Consider the following 23,435-nt stretch of genomic DNA (forward strand, 5'->3'; position numbering starts at 1 on the left):
TGAAACAAGCTCAATTTTCTTTTCGATAAAGCAAATAGGTAGTTGATCCGAGTAATGGGAGACCATCCAAGACATTCTTATTCTGTTCCCTAAAGGAATTGTCCTTTGCTATAAAGAGCATCGCTCACTAATCCCTGTTGGAGGCTTTCTGAATTAAGGCACCTTAGTCTATTTTAAGCACATTGAATGCATACAGAGCTATTGCAGGCTTAATGTGAATGTATTGCAACCCTGATTCAGTTTAGTGCCAGAAATAAAGCTGCAAGTGGAGGAACTTAATACAGTGAACTGCTTTATTCCATCACTGTGCTAATGCTAATTAGATACACTTGCTTTATTACCTGGAGCATTTTTCCTGTATTCATTCTGATCCAATATTTCTATGAATATGAAGGAGTAAGTCTTCAGTGTTCAGTTGAAGTTTTTAGTCCCAATTACAGCTTGATGTTCATGTGAGCAAAGTCAGCGAACACTTGTAGAGAATGTGTTGTCCCTTAGAGTACAATTCGAGCCCCATCAGACTTTTCCCACCGAGGGTGCCCACAGTGCCAGTAATTACACCTCCGAAATGAGTGAGACACTTATCAGTACATTTATTTATTTTTTTTAATTTTTATTTTTATTGGAGGCTAATTATTTTACAATATTATATTGGTTGGTTTTGCCATACATTGATGAATCCGCCCCAGGTGTACATGAGTTCCCCTTCCCGAACCCCCCTCCCACCTCCCTCCTCCCTTTATCCTCCCTCTGGGTCATCCCCGCACACCAGCCCTGAGCATCCTGAAACATGCATCGACCTTGAACTGGCGATTCGTTTCACATATGATAATATACATGTTTCAATGCCATTTTCCCAAACCATCCCACCCTCACCCTCTCCCACAGAGTCCCAAAGATTGTTCTATACATCTCTGTCTCTTTTGCTGTCTTGTATACAGGGTTATCATTTGCATCTTTCTAAATTCCATATATATGCGTTAGTATACTGTATTGGTGTTTTTCTTTCTGGCTTACTTCACTCTGTATAATAGGCTCCAGTTTCATCCACCTCATTAGAACTGGTTCAAATGCATTCTTTTTAATGGCTGAGTAATACTCCATTGTGTATATGTACCAAAGCTCTCTTATCCATTCGTCTGCAGATGGACATCTAGGTTGCTTCCATGTCCTGGCTATTATAAACAGTGCTGCAATGAACATTGGAGTACATGTGTTTCTTTCAATTCTGGTTTCCTCGGTGTGTATGCCCAGGAGTGCGATCGCTGGATCATATGGCAGTTCTATTTCCAGTTTTTTGAGGAATCTCCACACTGTTCTCCATAGTGGCTGTACTAGTTTGCATTCCCACCAACAGTGTAAGAGGGTTCCCTTCTCTCCACACCCTCTCCAGCAGTTATTGCCTGTAGACTTTTGGATAGCAGCCATTCTGACTGGTGTGAAATGGTATCTCATTGTGGTTTTGATTTGCATTTCTCTGATTATGAGGGATGTCGAGCATTTTTTCATGTGTTTGTTAGCCATCTTTATGTCTTCTTTGGAGAAATGTCTGTTTAGTTCTTTGGCCCATTTTTTGATTGGGTCATTTATTTTTCTGGAATTGAGCTGCAGGTTGTATATTTTGGAGATTAATCCTTTATCAGTTGCTTCATTTGCTATTATTTTCTCCCATTCTGAAGGCTATATTTTCACCTTGCTTATAGTTTCCTTTGCTGTGAAGAAGCTTTTGATTTTAATTAGGTCCCATTTGTTTATTTTTGCTTTTATTTCCAATATTCTGGGAGGTGCGTCTTGGAGGATCCTGCTGTGATTTATGTCAGAGAGTGTTTTGCCTACGTTCTCCTCTAGGAGTTTTATAGTTTCTGGTCTTACATTTAGCTCTCTAATCCATTTTGAGTTTATTTTGGTGTATGGTGTTAGGAAGTGTTCTAGTTTCATTCTTTTACAAGTGGCTGACCAGTTTCCCAGCACCACTTGTTAAAGAGACTGTCTATTCTCCATTTTATATTCTTGCCTCCTTTGTCAAAGATAAGGTGTCCATAGGTGCGTGGATTTATCTCTGGGCTTTCTATTTTGTTCCATTGATCTATATTTCTGTCTTTATGCCAGTACCATACTGTCTTGATGACTGTGGCTTTGTAGTTGAGCCTGATGTCCAACAGGTTAATTCCCCCAGTTCCATTTTTCTTCCTCAAGATTGCTTTGGCTATTCGAGGTTTTTTGTATTTCCATACAAATTGTGAGATTATTTGTTCTAGCTCTGTGAAAAATATTGTTGGTAGCTTGATAGGGATTGCATTGAATGTATAAATTACTTTGGGTAGTATACTCATTTTTACAATATTTATTCTTCCAATCCACGAACACGGTATATTTCTCCATCTATTAGTGTCCTCTTTGATTACTTTCACTATGTTTTATAGTTTTCTATGTACAAGTCTTTTGTTTCCTTAGGTAGATGTATTCCTAAGTATTTAATTCTTTTCGTTGCAACAGTGAATGGAATAGTTTCCTTAATTATTCTTTCTATTTTCTCATTATTAGTGTATAGGAATTGAAGTGATTTCTGTGTGTTGATTTTATATCCTGCAACTTTACTGTATTCATTGATTAGCTCTAGTAGTTTTCTGGTAGAATCTTTAGGGTTTTTTGTGTAGAGGATCATGTCATCAGCGAACAGTGAAAGTTTTACTTCTACTTTTCCAATTTGTATTCCTTTTATGTCTTTTTGTGTTCTGATTGCTGTGGCCAAAACTTCCAGAACTATGTTGAATAGTAGTGGTGAGAGTGGGCACCCTTGTCTTGTTCCTGACTTTAGGGGAAATGCTTTCAGTTTTTCACCATTGAGGATAATGTTTGCTGTGGGTTTGTCATGTATAGCTTTTATTATGTTGTGGTATGTCCCTTCTATTCCCACTTTCTGGAGGGTTTTTATCATAAATGGATGTTGAATTTTGTCGAAGGCTTTCTCTGCATCTATTGAAATAATCATATGATTTTTATTTTTCAGTTTGCTAATGTGGTGTATTACGTTGATTGATTTGCAGATATTGAAGAATCCTTGCATTCCTGGGATAAAGCCACTTGGTCATGATGTATGATCTTCTTAATGTGTTGTTGGATTCTGATTGCTAGAATTTTGTTAAGGATTTTTGCATCTATGTTCATCAGTGATATTGGTCTGTAGTTTTCTTTTTTTGTGGGATCTTTACCAGGTTTTGGGATTAGGGTGATGGTGGCCTCATAGAATGAGTTTGGAAGTTTCCCTTCCTCAGCAATTTTCTGGCCGAGTTAGAGCAGAATAGGTGTTAGCTCTTCTCTAAATTTTTAGTAGAATTCAGCTGTTAAGCCGTCTGGACCTGGGCTTTTGTTTGCTGGAAGATTTCTGATTACAGCCTCTAGTTCCATGCTTGTGATGGGTCTGTTCAGATTTTCTATTTTTCCTGGTTCAGTTTTGGAAAGGTGTACTTTACGAGGAATTTGTCCATTTCTTCCAGGTTATTCATTTTATTGCCATATAATTGCTGATCGTATTCTCTAATAATCCTTTGTATTTCTGTGTTGTCGGTTGTGATCTCTCCATTTTCATTTCTAATTTTATTGATTTGGTTCTTCTCCCTTTGTTTCTTGATGAGTCTGGCTAGTGGTTTGTCAATTTTATTTACCTTCTCAAAGAACCAGCTTTTGGCTTTGTTGATTTTTGCTAGGGTCTCTTTTGTTTCTTTTGCATTTATCTCTGCCCTAATTTTTATGACTTCTTTCCTTCTACTAACCCTGGGGTTCTTCATTTCTTCCTTTTCTACTTTCTTTAGATGTAGAGTTAGGTTATTTAGTTGACTTTTTTCTTGTTTCTTGAGGTGTGCCTGTATTGCTATGAACTTCCCCCTTAGCACTGCTTTTACAGTGTCCCAGAGGTTTTGGGTTGTTGTGTTTCCATTTTCATTCATTTCTATGCATATTTTGATGTCTCTTTTGATTTCTTCTATGATTTGTTCATTATTCAGCAGCGTGTTGTTCAGCCTCCATATGTTGGCATTTTTAATAGTTTTTCTCCTGTAATTGAGATCTAATCTTATGCGTTATGGTTAGAAAAGATGCTTGGAATGATTTCAATTTTTTTGAATTTACCAAGGCTAGATTTATGGCCCAGGATGTGATCTATCCTGGAAAAGGTTCCATATGCGCTTGAGAAAGAGGTGAAATTCATTGTTTTGGGGTCAAATGTCCTATAGATATCTATTATGTCTAACTGGTCTACTGTATCATTTAAAGTTTGTGTTTCCTAATTTTCTGTTTAGTTGATCTATCCATAGATGTAAGTGGGATATTAGTGGGGTCAGACATCTAGCCGGAAGCTGTGTCACTCTCCACACAGCAGATCTTGGGTATCAGAACCCCAGCAGAGAGAGGAACACATGGGCTAAGGGGACAAGAAGTGATTGAAGGTTTGTCTAAGACTCAGAAGTAATTCCTGGTAAGTGAATGTTACTGGGCATAAGATCCATGGCATTTCCATACCTGATTCCCTGCAGTGAATCAGTCTATTCCATGTTTAAAAGTGAAAGTGAAAGTGACTCAGTCATATCCAACTCTTTCTGACCCCATGGACTCAATACTTTCCTTTCTCCAGGGGATCTTCTCAACCCAGGGATTGAACCCAGGTCTCCTGCATTGCAGGCAAATTCTTTACCAGCTTAGCCACAAGGGAATCCATGTTAAAGAAACAAAAAATCTATAGTCTCTGTAGAACATCCTTCAGCATCCCATAGAAGTGATTTTGCCCATTTGCTTTCACCATTTCTGTTTATAGAATTTTTGTTTCTTATTTCCTTACCGCATTTCCATCAGTGTTACCCTGATGACTCCCAGTGCACGAAGAATCCTCCTGCAGTGCAGGAGATATGGGAGACCCAGGTTCAATCCCTAGTTCAGGAAGGATGGCTGGAGGAGGAAGTGGAACCCACTCCAGTATTCTTGCCTGGAAAATTCCACGGACAGAGAAACCTGGCAGGGTATAGTCCATGGGGTTGCAGAGAATCAGACACGACTGAGGACATGGCACACACATACACATTTCCATAATTAAGTGTACTTCACTACTAGAACTATCTAGTTAAATATTTGGTCTTATTATTATTCTCTTTAAAAATCAATTTAAGAATTCCCATTTAGTTTAGGATCATATCTTCAACTTACTACCATGGCACACAGGTCTTTCCACAAACTGGCCTATGTTTTCCTTCTCAGTGCCTGGTTCCTGTGTCTCGAGGAAAGTTCTATCATCGTGAAAAGCTCATTTGTATTACCCCTTAATGTTCACACACCCCCAGCTGTAGCCCTGGCAACCACTTACCGATCATCATCACCATAATTTTGTCACTTCTCGACTGTCATATAGAAGGAATCTTATATTAGGTAACCTTCGCAGATGCATTTTTTCCCACTCATTATAATGGCTTTCAGATCCGTCCAAGTTGCATGCATTAGTAGTTCACTCCTATCTTGAGTTTTTGAAAAATCAAAGTACTGGGTAACATGAAACCTAATCCTAATCTCACATGAAAACTGCTGTAGTTGGAAAAGAGTTGCAATCTGAGTATACCCTGGTCACCACTCCTTCTGATCTGACACCCGGGCTTCCTGTACTTTATATTTTACCCTGACCCTCATGGGCACCTGGGTCTGTAACCCTGGACAGAGCTTAGTCACTTCAGTCATGTCTGACTCTTGGGACCCCATGGACTGTAGCTGCCAGGCTCCTCTGTGCAGGGGATTTTCCAGGCACGAATACTGGAGTGGGTTACCATTTCCTTCTCCAAGGGATCTTCCTGACCCCACATCTCTTGCATCTCCTGTATTGGCAGGCGGGTCCTTTACCACCGCGCCACCCAGGAAACCCCCTTGTTTACTTCCACCCAGCTTTAAATTGAAAGCTGTTACTGCTTTAGAAGTCTGCCACTTCATACTTCAGAATCAGCCTCTGCCTCTTTACTACTGAATCCTTCTTCCTTTATCCCCAGAAGTAACAGTGGCACTGAATGTTGTGTCATTTTCTCTTTGTGGTTTTACCACCTTTGCGTCTATCTTTGAACAGTGTAATTCAATTTTGTCTGCTTTTTAAAGATTTTATAAAGGAATCATGTAATACTTTTAGGTCTTTCTGTGTGACTTGCAAATCATTTCACTCACTTTTTGACCTGCATCCATGTGGTCAATATGTGACCTTCGAGTATCTTCATTCTGTATGATATTTAACTTGATGCATAAATTATTTACCCATTCTACTCTAGAAGCACATTTGAATTGGTTGCAGGCTTGGTTGGGGTTTTGATTGGTTGGTTGCTAGTATTGTGGCTTTTATGAAAAGTGTTTTTGTAAACATTGGACATTTCATTTGGTGGACACGTGCCAGGGTTCAGAGCAGTGACTCCCAGGATGTGGTGCTGGGAGGGCAGAGTCAGCATCACCTAGGAACTTTGCTGAAGTGAATTTCTGGAGCCCCACCCCAAACCTGCTGAACCAGGAACTTGGGGTGGAGTCCAGAGATTGATCCTGTCTGAACCAGGAACTTGGGGTGGAGTCCAGAGATTGATCCTGTCTATACCAGTTTTCTGGCATTTTTCCTGCATGCTAAAGTTTGAAACCTGCTGCTCCCAAGTTTATACCTAGGAATGAATATCTGTATTATCTGGTATACACATTCTGCTTAATTAATTACTGCCAGCCATTTCCCAGGTTACTGAACCATCAGCATTCAATGAAAGTTATCAATGCTCTGCATCTTAGAAAACTCTTAACATGATGTAACTTCAAAATCATGTCAATCCATTGAGTTAAGTCGCACTTCGGTGTGACTTTAATTCCCATTTCCTTCATTACTAATAATATTTATAAGTTTGGGAGACTTCTTTCTCCTTTTGACTAATTTTCTCCCTCATCTTATCTTTTCTATTGATTTGTAGACGTGTTTTATATAATCTAGATAGAAATTGTAATAGAAATATCTTCTCCAATTTTGTGGCTTGTTTTTTCCCCACTGTGTATTTTGATGAACAAAATTCTTATATTTAATGTCAAATTTATTAATTATTTTTGATATGGCTTGGGCATTTTATGTCATTACTGAGGAATTGTTCCCAGCCTAAAAGTCATAAAGATGCTCTTTACAGTACTTATGGTTTTACTTTTTATATTAAATTTTAAAATCTACTGATAAGTAGATTTCATTTTTGTTTTCTGGATACCAACTGATCCAGTACCATTTCTTAAATATTCTACTTTTCTTCAGAGACCTACAATTCCAAGGATCATAAATCAGGTTACCTTACATAGGTGGACTGGTCCATTCAATTCATTGGTCTCTTGTCTACACCTGTACCAATGTTACACAGCCATCATCTGAACTTAGCATGGTCCTTCCCAATTTGTTTTTCATCTTCAAGAATGCTTAGGCTCTTCTTGATATTTTGCTCCTCCACATAATAGAATTGACATGTTGTGTTTGATAAAAATAAAGAACAAGACCAAACCAATATGGAAAATTAAGTCAGAATGACAATTATTGAGTTAGCTTTCAAAATCACACCATTGAAAAAGAACAGCAGAAGGAAGCCAAATTACACTGAGGATGCTGATTGCAGCCATGAAATTAAAAGACGCTTACTCCTTGGAAGGAAAGTTATGACCAAACTAGATAGTATATTAAAAAGCAGAGACATCACTTTGCCAACAAAGGTCCGTCTAGTCAAGGCTATGGTTTTTCCCGTGGTCATGTATGGATGTGAGAGTTGGACTGTGAAGAAGGCTGGTCGCTGAAGAATTGATGCTTTTGAACTGTGGTGCTGGAGAAGACTCTTGAGAGTCCCTTGGACTGCAAGGAGATCCAACCAGTCCATTCTAAGGGAGATCAATCCTGGGTGTTCATTGGAAGGTCTGATGCTGAAGCTGAAACTCCAATACTTTGGCCACCTCATGCGACGAGTTGACTCACTGGAAAAGACTCTGATGCTGGGAAGGATTGAGGGCAGGAGGAGAAGGGGACGACAGAGAATGAGATGGCTGGATTGCATCACTGACTCTATGGACATGAGTTTGAGTGAACTCCGGGAGTTGGTGATGGACAGGGAGGCCTGGCGTGCTATGATTCATGGGGTCACAAAGAGTCAGACACTACTGAGTGACTGAACTGAACTGAAAAATAAATGAAAAATCACTGAAGTAGAATATATGTGTAAAATGAGAAGGAATAACAGAGACTTTCCTGGCAGTCCAGTGGTTAAGACACCACGCTTCCACTGCAGTGGACACAGGTTCAATCCCTAGTTGAGGAACTAAGATCTGAATGGCTAAAATAAAATAAAAGGAATAACAATTAAAAGCTGTCTCTCAAAAACTAACAAAACTAGTTACTCTTTTCTGAGAGTTTTCAGTGTACAAAGAGTACACAAATTACAGCAGGCATTGAAGGGGAGATATTTCAAATGAGGCAGAGATTAAATAGAAAGAGGATATTATGAAGTTTTATGCTTAAAATGATGAAACATACATGAAAGAGGTGAAACTTGTAGAGCAGTGTATCCAAATGACTGAAAAAGAATGAGAACTTGAATAGTCCTGTACCCACTAAATAATTGGATCAGTGGTTTTATGTCTTACCAGAAAACAAAACATAGGCCCTGGAAACTTTAGAGACAAGGTTTTGCTAAATATTCAAGGAGCGGATAAATCCTGTATTATGCAGATTCTTTTCAGTTGTCTTTTGGCTATTATCTTTTCTGGTGAAAATCAGTTACCATTTAGATTGTTTTTCATTGCAGAGTAAATGTGATTTTTTTTTTTTTTTTAAACCTCACTGTCTGCTGTTCCACCTTCTTTTGGTCATGAATTATGTGCAGTTTTACTATGAACTGCCTGTATGTGATTTTTCTCCCCCTTCATCCTATTTGAGGTTCTTCAAATCTGCAACTTCACAGTTTATGTGTTAGGTTTTTAGAAATTCTCATTCAATATCATTTATAGCTTTTTTCCATTTCTCTCTTATCTCTTTCTGGACTTCCAAGTTTTTACGTATAAATCAAACCCTTATAAATGTGCCATGAATCTTTGTTGCTGTATTTTATTATCATGTTTATATCTGCTTTAAGTATAGGTATTTTCTGCTAATACTCCAAATCACAAATGCTCTCTTTTCTGGTCTGCTACTAAATTCATTTAGCAAGGTATTCGTTTTACTTATCTTTGAAAAAAGTTTTTTTTTTTTGGTTTCCATTGGACTCTATTTTATAGATATCAGTTCTCTGCTGATATTCTCCATAGTTTTTTAAAGTCCATTTTCATGTATATATTAATACAGTATATATATTCATATATGAATATCCATCTATATATATTGCATGTGCTATGCTGTGCTTAGTCACTCAGTCATGTCTGACTCTTTGCAACGCTATGGACTGTATAACGCACCAGGCTCCTCAGTCCATGGGGATTCTCTAGACAAGAATACTGGAGTGGGTTGCCATGCCCTCCTCCAGGGGATCTTCCCAATGCAGAGACTGAACCCAGGTCTCCCATATTGCGGGCAGATTCTTGACCATCTGATCCACCAGGGAAGCCCATATATATTACAAATTATGGTACAAATACGTACATATTAATCGTGGCTATTTTAAAATATAAATCTGGTAACTCTAACATCTAAATTAGATTTTTGTTTTCATTGTCCGTTTTTCTCTTGATTTTTGGTTATTGCTTTTTTAATCCTGACCATTGTAGATTATTTTTTCAATCAAATACTGGATAAAATTTAAACACTTTAGAGGATATGGAATGTGTTATTTCCCCCCCAAAAGAATATAGAGAAGGGAATGAGGGCCTAGCAAATCAGAATCATCCAATCAGGGATTGAAATGACCCAAGATAGGATTTCAAGCATCTTGAGGACTGGTTTGTTCTGGCTTTACCCCTTCGCTAGTGCATAGTCCTTCAGGAGTCTTAATAAAATCCTGTAGTTTACTAGACCCCTTCTCTTTTAAGAGTCCTTAACCTCCATTTTTTATTCAGTGAGATTGCGAAAAGCTTTTGGTTCTCATTTTCTGCTTGGCCTCAGTTTTTCATCCTAAGCACATGTGCTAGAAACAGTAAATTTCTCATGGAGACATGCATTCGAATGTCAGGCTTGAATCTCTGCTGTTTCTTTTGTTCCTTAAGTTCTGGCTGCCTTAGTTCCCTTGCACCCCAGTGTTTAACTCCCTAGATTATTAAGATTGAAGCATTCTCTAAACTGCTCCTGTGTGCTATGTCTTAGACAGTAAATTGGCAAAAATAAAATGTAACAAAAACTCTATAAAGAAGACAAAGCAGTGGCAAACTAAGATGTACCTTACTACATTTGCCTGTTACCCTTGATCTTGTCCTCTCAGATCCTGGATACCTTTGTTCCCCTCGAATGTCTTCAAACAGAGTCTGTATAGATTATTGAGTTTTCACAGTTGTTTGGTGGGGGGAGGGGGTTCCATTTGTTTTTGGTGGGTGATATTGTTTTATGCAGGAAGAATGAGATAAAGCTCAGCTCCATACTGAAAAGCTGGTTTACATGTCTACTTAACATACAGGCTTAACAACAAGGTGTCTTAGAATTTTTCTAAATCAACCCATACCTTTCCCAGTTGACGGACATTTGCTGTCCCCGTTTTAAATTGTTTCAGCACGCCTACATTAGACCTTTCTAATAAGTCCATGTTTATTTAGATTGGTATGCACGTTTACTGTTGCTTTTGAGCACATACATTCTCACATTCAGCCTTTTGATACCAGGAATGTTTTTCCTTTCTCCTTGAAATAAATCTGTTATATGTACCTTCATGAGTGAATCTTCAGGTGATAAGCACTGCTGGCTTATGCTTTTCTGAAAAAGTCTTTGCTTTACTCTTAAGATAATTTGCTAGGTACAAGTTTTTGAATTGAAAAGCTGAAAGCATGTATATGTTATTCTACTCTATTGTTTCGCTTGTTGCACTGAGACATAAAGTCACTCATATTACTTTTTTTTCACAGGTGAATTGTATTCTCTCTCTAGCTGCTTGTGAATGTTTCTGCTTTTTTCCCCAAGTATTTTTCAGTTCTACCATGGTGTTTTTAAGCCCAGATGTCTCTCTATTTATCCTGCTAAGGGTTTATTTGGATCTTCGTATTTGATATATTTCAACAATTCTAAATCTTCAGGCATTTTATCTTCGTATATTGCTTCCCTCTTCTCTCATTAACTCTTTGCCCCTTCAACACCCATCAGATGTTGTCTTAGACCTTCTTGTTTACATCTTCCATGTCTTTGACCACTCATATATCTGTATTTTTGTTTCTGTCCTATACATTCTGAAGGACTTCTTGGGAATTATTTCTCAGTCAAATAATTTTCCTTTCTGTTAGTTCTCTTCTGTTTTTAACCTGTTAGTTAACAACAACCTCTGTGTTTAAATTTCATTGTCTCCACTTCATGTTGTTTCTCAGCAAAAATGCAGCGCAGTTTCCATGGTCCGTTTTTTAAGCCATTTTATTTGTGTATTGGCTGCTGGGTCTTCGATGTCTGTGCAGGCTTTTCTCTAGTTGCAGAGGGCAGACACGCTCTCTAGCTGTGGTGCGTGGGCTTCGCGTTGCGGTGGCTCCTCTCGCTCCAGGGCACAGGGGCTTCAGTAGTTGCAGCACGTGGTCAGTAGTGGACGCGTCTGGGGCCTGAGAGCGCAGGCTCAGTAGTTGCGGCACATGGGCTTGGTTGCTCCGAGGCACACGGGGTCTTCCCACATCAGGGGCCGAACTTGTGTCACCCTGCATTGGCCGGTGGATTCTTTACCACTGAGCCACCAGAGAAGCCCTCCATGGCCCATTTAAAAACTAATTTCTTTGCCTTCTCTACCTTCATTATACTTGATTAGCAAAACCCCATGTAAGCACGGGTAGCAGAAAACAGCCAGTACCTCCTGACAGCTATGTTACATTTCTTTGAGCCATTATCCTTTCTTCTGGACTATTTTATAATTTCTGCCCTACTTTTCTAATAACTTCTGCCTGTCCTCACTCAGATCATGACCATGGTTGACACATGTGCCCATTTACTGCTGTCTTGCCCCTGCCATGCCCACCTATCCCCCTACCAACATCTGTGCCTGCTATCTTCTGCTCTCTGTCCTGTAACTATGAATCACTGAATCGTTGCTTCCTAAGACCGACTCTCCATGCATATAGTGGATCACACCCCTACCCAGTAATTCAAAAATATTGTTCCAACTCTTCTTTCTTCTGTCTCCTGCACCGTCATTTTTTTCCTCCCTCTTTCCCCTGGTCCTTGCTACATCCTCTTCCATCCTGTTTCTCTGCTCTTACTTATTAGGCTGTGCTGGGTCTTAGTTGTAGCATGCAGTATTGCTGATCTTTGTTGTGGCAAGCATGATCTACTTTTTTGGCTGCAGCATGCATGATCTTTTAGTTGTAGCAGGTGGGATCTTTATAGTTTCAGCATTTGGGATCTAGTTCCCTGACCAGGAATCAAGCCCAGGCCCCCTGTATTAGGAGTGCAGAGTCTTAGCCACTGGACCACCAGGGAAGTCCCTCTGTGCTCTTCTTTATAACAGACTCTTTCACAGTTGTCTCTAATCACTGGCTACAGTTCTCTGTTCTTTCTTAAACTCACTTTTATCTGATTTTTGCTTTATCACTCTAGTCAGCTGCTCATTTCAAATCCCCAGTGACCAGTTTCCAGTGACCGCCTTATTTAGAAATTTATTGTTAAGTATAAGTGTCTAAGTGTTAGTCACTACTCTTTGTGACTCCATGGGCTGTAGCCCTCCAGGCTCTTCTTCAGGCAAGAATAATGGAGTGGGTTGCCATGCCCTCCTCCAGGAGATCTTCCCGACCCAGGTATCCAAACTGGATCTCCTGCATTGCAGATTCTTTACCATCTGAGTCACCTGTTCTTGCCCTCCTCTTTAAAGGTCTTGTTTCCTAGGACAGCACAGTCTCCTGCACTATCTCTTTTGCTCTGACTGCGCCTCAATATCCTTTTCTGATTCCTTTTAATCTTCTCCAACTCGTAAATTTGTACTTTTTGAAGGGATCACTACACCTTTGAGCCATTTCTCTCTATGATTATTTCCTTGTTAAAATTACCCCGTCTGAAACCTTTAAACACCGTCTGGATGCTGATAATATGCAGACTTATGTCTCTAGCCCTAGCCTCTCGTCTGAACTCCAAACCTTCTATCCATTGTCTACTCTTTGTCTCCACCCAGATGTCTAATAGGTGCCTCAGACTCCCCTTCTCCAAACCTGCTCTTCCCACAGACTTATATCTCCATTAATGAACCCTTCCAGGCTTCCAGTTTGTCAAGCCCCACAATTTAGTATTATCCTTGATGATTCCGTTTTTATCTTCTCATTCAAATGGTCTGAAAATCCTCTTGGTCTACTTTCTAAGTAGAGTTACATGGCCACTTATCACTAATTGCACTGCCACCAGCATGGTTCTAAGCTACAGTTAACTTTAACCTGGATCATTGCAATAGCTTTCTAAATGAAACCTGTGCTTCTACCCTGTGTCTTTATGGTATGTTCTTGTGATGTACCATAGTGATATTTGAATCACTCCAGAATCACAGAGGTGTATGCACAACTTTTTTGAGAAACTGTCATGTAATATTCAAATTTTGGGGAATCAAATATTTTGCCAATTTTTATTGAGGTGTTTTCATACCAAGTTGTAGTAATTCTTAAATATTCCAGATACATGTTCTCTTTCAGTACATGTGTAGAAAATATTTTCTCCCATTTTGTGACTTTTTTCATTTCTTAACAGTGTCTTCTGAAGAGAAAAGGGAAGAATAATTTTAATAGTTTATTTTTTTTCATTTATTTACATTATTTCGTTCTGCATTTTGTGCCTTAAGATATCTTTGACCTACCCTTTCTTAAGCCAGAGGTTTTTCTCATAGTTTTTTCCTAGATGCTTTGAAGTTTTAGTATTTAGTTTTCGATATTATGATTTATTTAGAGTTAATTTTTGTCTGTGGTAAGGCATAGTGATTTTTTTTCCCATGCATATATTCAGTCATTCCAGGGCCATTTGTTGAAAAGACTCATTTCTCACGCTGAATTACCTTGGCAATGTTTTTTATTTTTTTTACTAGAGTATAATTGCTTTACAATTTGTGTTAGTTTCTGTTGTACAGCAAAGTAAGTCTGCCATATGTATACATATATAGCCGCTCCCTCTTGGACCTCCCTCCCACCCGCACTCCCTGCCCCCGCATCCCACCCCTTTGGTCATCACAGAGAGCCAAGCTGAACTCCTTATGCATGCAGCAGCTTCCCACCAGGTATCTCTTGTCTGCACCGCAGTGTGTATATGTCAGTGCTGCTCTTTCAGTTTACCCCACCCCCACCTTCCCCTTGTGTGTCTGCAAGTCCATTCTCTACGTCTGCTTCTCTCTTCCTGCCCTGCAAGTAGCTTCATCAGTACCATTTTTCTAGATCCCATATATATGCATTAATATACGATATTTGCTTGTCTCTTTCTAACTTACTTCACTCTGTTTTTCTTTTTCTGACTTAGTTCACTGTGTATAACAGACTCTAGGTTCATACACATCACGATAAACGACCCAGTTTTTCTTCTTTTTATGACTGAGTTATGCTCCATTGTATATATGTACATCTTCTTTATCCGTTCCTCTGTTGATAGACATTTAGATAGCTTCCATGTCCTGGTTGTTGTAAACAGTGAACACTGGGAACATTGGGGTACATGTATCTTTTTGAATTGGCAGTGTTTTTAGAAATAAGTTAATTATATATTGATATATGTTGATTGTATTTTCTGTTCCATTACTGTATCAATTTATAATAAACTCTATTATGTAAGCTTTATTTTTTAAAATTGCTTTGACTATTCTGTCATTTAATATTCCCATATATAATGTTCAGAACCAGCTTGTCAATTGGGATTGCTTGCTTCGGTGGATCAGTTTATGGAGAACTGTCATATTAACGATATTGTCTTAAAATCCATGAACTAGTGGCATTGCTATACATTTCTTTAGGTATCCTATAATGTTCCTCAGTAATACTTTATAATTTCCAGTATAGTGGTCTTGCTCTCATTTTGTGTATTTTATTTCCTTATATTTTATGGATTTTCATTCTATTGTAAATGAAAAATCTTAAGTTTTATTTTTCAGATTTTTGCTTCTGTATTAAAAATAGAATTGATTTTTAAAAAGTAACTTTATACCCTCTGACTGCTGCATTTAATTGTTATTTTTAGCATTTGCTTTGTAGATTCCATAAAATTTTCTATGTAGAAATCAGGTCATCTATAAAAAGTGATGGTTTTGTTATTATCCTTTCGGATACTTAGGCCTTTTACTTCATAGATTTTCCTTTGTTACAGTGGCTAGAACATACAATTCAGTACTGAATAGGAGTAGTGAGAGCACATACCCTTGTCTTGTTCCAGATTTTAGAAGGAGATGGTGCAGTTCCTCATCATAGAATCATTTTGTCTTGTTCTATAACTTCATCTAAATGGAATTATATAGTTTTTGCTCTTTTTTGTGTAACACTTCTTTCACTCACTGTGTTTTTGAGACATATTAATATGGCTGCATGCCTAAGTGTTTTCTTCTTAGTATTTTGTTTTAAATCTGCTTCTCAAAGCATAATTTGTATACAACAAACTGTTGCCAAATATGATCAAATATAGTAACTTTAAGATTTTTGTTACGTGTCCTTTCTCAGATAATTTTTCTTGTATTCATTGTTATTAGTGTTGAGTTTTTTGTCAATTTTTTCCCCACATCTACTGAAATAATTGAATGTATTTTGTCAATATGGTGGATTATATTTATTTTTAATGTGAAATTAATCTTACATTCTTGGGCCATATTCTCCTTGGTTACACTATAGTATATGTTTTTTATGTATTTCTTGATTTGGTTTGTTATTTTCTTAAGGATTCTTGCATCTTTGTTCCTGTTGCCTGTTTGCCTATAATTTATTTTGTCATAATGGCATTGTCAGGGTTTCATATCAGGGTGAAACCAGCTTCATAAAATTGTGAAATATCCCCTCCAGTAGAATGTTCTTTCTTCTTTGAATTTTTGATAGAATTCGACAGTGAAAGCATTTGATTTTGAATATATCTTGGAGACATTTGTTCAGTTTTGTTCAGTTGTATGTTTCGGTACATTTTCCCTTGTTTAAGAGGTAAGACTTTTTTTTTACTTTGCCACAGAGATATTCATTCTATTCTCATCTCTACCTTTTATGCTTGCAGTGTTTATTCCAGTAAAATTCAATGTAATTGTTGATGTATTGAAATTTGGTTACTGTTTTATTATTTTGTATTTGTCTGCTGTGTTTCTTGGCCTTCCCTAGTGGCTCAATGGTAAAGAATCCACCTGCAATGCAGGAGATATGGGTTTGATCCCTGGAGAAGGAAATAGCAACTCACTCCAGTGTTCTTGCCTGGGAAGTCCCATGGACAGAAGAACCTAGCGGGCTACATCCATGGGGGTGCAGAAGAGTCAACAGGACTCAGCAACTAAAACAATATGTTACCATGTGTTTCTTGATTGGATTTGCTGTATTTTCATAAGTGTTCTTTCCTCTTTGTTCTGTTGCATATTTGCCTATAATTTGTTTTGTCTTAATGGCTTTGTCAGTGTTTCATATCAGGGTACAGCTGGCTTCATAAAATTAGTTGTGAAACATTCCCTCCAATAGAATGTTATTCCTGTTTCCAACTTCCAATTCTGTTTTAATTCATCTGTTGACTTTTTAGCTATTCTCTGCTTGTTCTTTGGTGATTGTTCTATAGATTAAATATTGAGTGTTTGTGTGTGTAATTTCCACTTAACTTTTGACATCCAATTTTGAGTTAAAATTTTATCATTTCACCTAAAACATAGAAATATTGCAACTCATCTAATTCCATTTGTCCACCTCTCCCTACCCTCCTTTTTATTTCAGCTTTCATATGTCTTGTATTATATCTAAATACATTATGAACACCACCAGGATGATGGTATAAGCATAGCTTTAAGCAATCATATGAGTTCTAAAGGAAATAAAAGAAAAACTTGTTTGAATATTTACCTATATATCTACCATTTCTGATGTTCTTCATTTCTTCCTGAAGTTTGAGTTCCATTAGGGTTCATTTCCCTTATTCTGAAGAAATCCTTCAGCTTTTATTTTTGCTCACGTATACTGGTGAAAGATTATTTTAATTTTCACTTATCTGAATCTTTATTTCACCTTCACTCCTGAAAGATATTTTCATTGGATATAGAATCCTGGGTTGACAATTTTGCTTTTGCTTTTACCTAACACTTTAAAACAAAGATCATAGCATCTGGTCCCATCACTTCATGGGAAATCGATGGGGAAACAGTGGAAACAGTGTCAGACTTTATTTTTTGGGCTCCAAAATCACTGTGGATGCTGATTGTAGCCATGAAATTAAAAGATGCTTACTCTTTGGAAGGAAAGTTATGACCAATCTAGATAGTATATTAAAAAGCAGAGACATTACTTTGCCAACAAAGGTCCATCTAGTCAAGGCTATGGTTTTTCCAGTGGTAATGTATGGATGTGAGAGTTGGACTTTGAAGAAGGCTGATCGCCGAAGAATTGATGCTTTTGAACTGTGGTCCTGGAGAAGACTCTTGAGAGTCCCTTGGACTGCAAGGAGGTCCAACCAGTTCATTCTAAAGGAGATCAATCCTGAATGTTCATTGGAAGGACTGATGCTGAAGCTGAAACTCCAATACTTTGGCCACTTCATGCGACGAGTTGACTCACTGGAAAAGACTCTGATGCTAGGAAGGATTGAGGGCGGGAGGAGAAGGGGACGACAGAGAATGAGATGGCTGGATGGCATCACTGACTCGATGGACATGAGTCTGAGTGAACTCCGGGAGTTGGTGATGGACAGGGAGGCCTGGCGTGCTGTGATTCATGGGGTCCAAAGAGTCGGACACGACTGAGCGACTGAACTGAACTGAACACTTTAAAATCGCTGTTGTACTTATCCTTGCCTCCATGGTTTCTGATGTGAAATCCATGAACATTCAGATAGTTAAGTTCATGTACATAATGTGTCATTTATCTTTAGTTGGTTTCAGAATTTCAGCAGTTTTGTTTTTCAGAACTGTGGTTATGATACATATATGCATGCATGCTAAGTCACTTCAGTCTTATCTGTCTTTGTGGGACCCTCTGGACTGTAGTCGCCCAGGCTCCTCTGTCCATGGGATCCTCCAGGCAAGAATACTGGAGTGGGTTGCCATGCCCTCCTCCAGGGGATCTTCCTGACCCAGGGATCAAACCTGTATACTCTTAAATCTCCTGCATTGGCAGGCAGGTTCTTTACCCAAGAGCTATGGTAAATAGTTGTTTTACCTGCCAATGCAAGAGATGCAGATTTGATCCCTGGGTCAGGAAGATCCTCTGGAGAAGGAAATGGCTACCCACTTCAGTTTTCTGCCTGGAGAATTCCATCGACAGAGGAGCCTGGTGGGCTACACTCCATGGGGTTTCAAAGAGTCAGACACAACTTAGCAACTAATACATGTGTATTAATATACAATATATATATAAATATATATATTTATTTGCTTAAGCCTGATTTTCTTTGAATTTATTCTGCTGGAAGTTCTCTGGGAAGTGTTCAACCATTATTTATTTACATATGTCTCTAACTTCCCTCTTTTTCTGAGATTCTGAATATCTATATTAGAACTTTTGAAATTATTCAATGAGCAGTAATAGTCCATTCATTTATTTCCATACTATTTTCTCTCTTTCAGATAAGATGATTTCTTTTGATATCTCTTCAAGTTCCTTAAGTTTTTCTTTTTAATTCTGATCCTGAACATACTTACTGATTTCTTTTTTTTTTTTTTTAGTTTGAGATGTTGAATTTTTAGTTGGGCAATTTTCCCCTTTATTATTTTGTGCATTTATTTACTAACTTATTTATTATGTCATTTTCCTTCATCTCACTGAGCATATTTTTAATAGGTGTTCTGAAGTTCCTGTCTGATAATTTTAACATGTGCATTACCTTGAACTTGACATGTGTTGATTGCCTTCTCCTTGATAATGATTCCATTCTCCTGACTCTCTGTATGTCAAGTGATGTTGAATTGTATCTTAGACATTACGAGGGTTATGTGGTGAAAACACTAAATTATCCTACATTGGTTCAAATAAGGTTGGTTTTGTTTTTTAAGAAAGCATTTACTTCTGTTACACTCAAACAGAACATTCAGTCACACCTGCTATGAGTGGCAACGTTGATCCCCGTTCAGAGGCCTTTGAGTCTGGTCCATGTGAGCGGTAGAGACTGCAGCAGATGGGTCTGGTCCATGTGTGCGGTAGTGACTACAGCAGAGCTCACATACAGAATTTGTTATTTTCCTTTGCTTACTCCCCGCTTCTGGTGTGCTTCTGTGTTCTCTGGTGGCCCTGAGTATCACTGACTGCTTTGGCTACATCCTTCGTAGGCGTTTAGAAACCTGGCAGATTTTTCTATTGAGTTTTAACCAACTGGTGCCATCTCTGTGTCTTCAACTCTCCTTGGGCACAAGATGCAAAAATTATTCATGTGACCCCATGCAGATCTGAGTTCTTCGTCCAAGGTTTCAACTCCTCTGAAAAATTTATTAACTTTGTTTCATACTCTCAAATGCTTTGTCTCCCCTCCAGTCCTAAAGGGTTTCTGTTTTTGCTCGATGATGATGTTAAGGAACTTAATCCATCATTCAGTTCAGTTCAGTTCAGTCGCTCAGTCGTGTCCGACTCTTTGCGACCCCATGAATCACAGCACGCCAGGCCTCCCTGTCCATCACCAACTCCCGGAGTACACTCAGACTCATGTCCATTGAGTCGGTGATGCCATCCAGCCATCTCATTCTCTGTCGTCCCCTTCTCCTCCTGCCCCCAATCCCTCCCAGCATCAGAACCTTTTCCAGTGAGTCAACTCTTCGCATGAGGTGGCCAAAGTATTGGAGTTTCAGCTTCAGCATCAGTCCTTCCAGTGAACATCCAGGACTGATCTCCTTTAGAATGGACTGGTTGGATCTCCTTGCAGTCCAAGGGACTCTCAAGAGTCTTCTCCAACACCACAGTTCAAAAGCATTGATTCTTCGGCACTCAGCTTTCTTCACAGTCCAACTCTCACATCCATACATGACCACGGGAAAAACCATAGCCTTGACTACATGGACTTTTTTGGCAAAGTAATATCTCTGCTTTTTAATATGCTATCTAGGTTGGTCATAACTTTCCTTCCAAGGAGTAAGCATCTTTTAATTTCATGGCTGCAATCAGCATCCACAGTGATTTTGGAGCCCAAAAAATAAAGTCTGACACTGTTTCCACTGTTTCCCCATCTATTTCCCATGAAATGATGGGACCAGATAAGTAAAAATTACACATTGATTTTAAAAATGTTTCTAAAGGTACTAGTTTCTCACTCTTAAAGAATTTCAAGTCCTTCGAATGTGATATTTAAATGACTCTCTATTTTTTGTAAAACACTTTCTGGGCTTACTTACCAATACCTGAGGAGACAAATATGATAAATGAGGTGTTTGTCTAAGACATCCATCCCTCTAGTTTCGGTTCCTGTAAAAGTAATTGTGTTGAAGACTTTATATAAATAGTTGATAATGAAGAAAATAAAAATATGTTGTTTCCTATTTTTTTCTCAATAGTTTTAGGTCAGCTTCTTTTTACTTGAAATTATATTTTGCAATTTGAAAGAACGAGAAAATTCCATTTATCCAATAGACTGACATTAAGAAATAGTAATCCTTTAGAATATAATTAAAACCTCTAATCTTAAAAGAACTTTAAGAACAGGGAAAGGGAAATCGGTAACAATGAAGAAAATTACTAGTTTTACATAGTAGAGAAATTGTTGTACTACTTTCTCAACTTCTGTCTGTGTTGTTCATAATAAAAGAACGACAACAAAAGTAAAAGGAAAAGAAACCATTAAACACCTAGAAAATTAGAGGAATATATATATTATAAAATAAAGTTGTTAAAGCCCATCCAGTTAATAGACTGGAAGATATCAGTAATGTAATGATCTACATTGATTCAAAAAGTATTTCAAACATTCTATACTTACTCATTAAAAAATGCATAGAGGTTTAGCACTAAAAAAATATAAATAACATATAGATTGGGAGGCTAAAGGAAAATGTCATGATTTACAGTTTGTAGGATTTTACACATAAGATCTCAAAAATGATGTAGTTTCAATTCCCTACAAGTAATAAGAGGGCTCAGAAATAATGTGAAAAACATATAAATCAGTGTTCCTGTAACTAGAAATAAGTAACCAACTAAAGAATATAAATTTGAAAATCATCCCATTCATAATAGTATCAAAAATCTTAATATATATGTGTGTATTGCAGAATCACTTTGCCATATACCTGAAAATAATACAGCATTGTAAATCAACTATGAGGTGCTTGTTTCCAACTATAAACCAAGAGAAGGAACACACACACATTCACACAGTTATCTTTTGAAAGAGACAAGAAATCACTTTATCACCTCACGGTACCATAGATTTCTTAAGTAGAACACCGAATATTAAAGGCAAAAATCCTCAAGTCGAAGGTTAATATATTTGGCTGCATTAAAAAAAAATAAAACCACTGTTTCATCCTAAGTTTTCATTGATAAGAGAATATAATGGAAAAATTGTGAAACATTCATTGTAATGGGGGTACCATGTACCACGTGAAATGAATATACTTGATTTATATATACCATCAACAGATCTATAAAATGCAGTATTAAAATGTTCCAGAATGATCTCAAATTTTTGACACTGTTTATTTCTAATAGAAAGCTTAGGTCTCTTCAAGTGTTAAAGATTCACACTGATCATCATTTTCTTGTGGCCATTTAGCCTCAAAATTGGAAGATTTTAAGATTTTTATGGATAAACAACAAGATCATACTGTATAACACAGAGAACTATATTCAATATTCTGTGACAAATCACAAGGAAAAAGAATATGAAGAAAGCATATATATGTGTATAACTGAGTCATTTTGTTGTACAGAAGAAATTAATATAGCATTGTAAATCAGCTATATTTCAATCAAATTTAAAAAAAAATTAAAGAGACTTCAGAAAACTAAAGTTTTTATCCAAAGTATTTGAATTTTTAGCACTGGCAGCCTGCTTGTAAAGGAATCATTCCCTCTGGGGCTTCCCGGGTGGCAGTAGTAATAAAGAATCCACCTGCCAATGTAGGAGATACAAGAGACAGGGTTTAGATCCTGGGGTTGGGAAGATCCCCTGGAGGAGGAAATGGCAGCCCACTCCAGAATTCTTGCCTGGGAAATCCCATGGTCAGAGGAGCCTGGCGGGCTACAGTCCATGGAGCCACAAAGAGTTGGACACGACTGAGCGAGTGAGCACAGCACACGGCCCTAGCTCAGATAAATCTCACTCTGGGTAAAATTTGGCCTGTAGCCTCTTAGTGACCTTTGGATTGTCCATGCTGTATACTTTACCTATATTCTGGTATGCCAAATCCAGCAGCAGAAAACTAAATAAGGTTGGTAGAGTAATGAGGTTTCCAAATATGGGAACTCTATTCCAGAGTGTGATGGGCCAGCTCATTTCTCTGCCTTCCTTATTCTGCTGCTAGTTCTAAAACTGTGCTAATGATCGTCTCTGTGTGTGTATTTTAATCTACTTGGAACTATACAGAAATTCCTGGATTTAATCTCCTGAAGTCAATGAGTAGAAGCTGAGCATTTTTCCCATACTGTTTTTGCAAGGAATCATTTGCTCTTTGTCTTCCAATCAGGTGTTTTTAGTCACTGTCTGGAATTTTGAGCTCTACATGATCCCTCTGGCTTTATTGCTCCTCTTTGTCTACAATTCCATCGGACCCACGAGAGGGAAGGTTGGCAGCATCCAGGACAGCCAGGTGAGCACACGTTCCAATAATTCTGACATTTGATTAGAAAAGAAAATGTGTTTACAGTAAACCACCGCCACCAAAGCATGACCTGATCCACTGCATTTGAGACTGGAGGAGAAACACTGCTCATATATTCATGTTACAGGGAAGATATTCATCATGTATAATCTGGAGTCTTCGTTCTAGAGAATCTGTGTTTCTATGTCTGGGCCTGCCTTCTTAGCATGAGTGAGCCATCTGGTTTTCGTCAGCATTTCCAGGCAGGCAGCACCTGTCTGGGTGTCCATCTGGTACTCCATAGAGTTCCTGGGAAAAAGATTCTCTACTTCCAAGGTGGTACTAGTGGTAAAGAACCCACCTGTCAATGCAGGAGACATAAATGATGCAGGTTTGATCCATGGATCATAGATATCCTGGAGG

The 23,435-nt window shown here is 38.1% G+C and overlaps 1 protein-coding gene across 3 annotated transcripts in view; it reads left to right on the top strand.

Moving 5' to 3' along the window:
- The window catches only part of MCTP2 (multiple C2 and transmembrane domain containing 2), a 284,499-nt gene that overhangs the window by 213,508 nt on the left and 47,556 nt on the right, over positions 1–23,435 (top strand). For all 3 annotated transcript variants that reach the window (XM_055417730.2, XM_088829687.1, XM_088829688.1), the window contains one exon: positions 22,899–23,021. In XM_055417730.2, coding sequence (XP_055273705.2) covers positions 22,899–23,021 — 123 coding nt within the window. The remainder of the gene's footprint in view (positions 1–22,898; positions 23,022–23,435) is intronic.

Source organism: Moschus berezovskii, chromosome 21, assembly GCF_049115385.1.
Source record: "Moschus berezovskii isolate FMDL1 chromosome 21, NW_MosBer_1.0, whole genome shotgun sequence".
In the NCBI taxonomy this organism is placed as follows: domain Eukaryota; kingdom Metazoa; phylum Chordata; class Mammalia; order Artiodactyla; family Moschidae; genus Moschus; species Moschus berezovskii.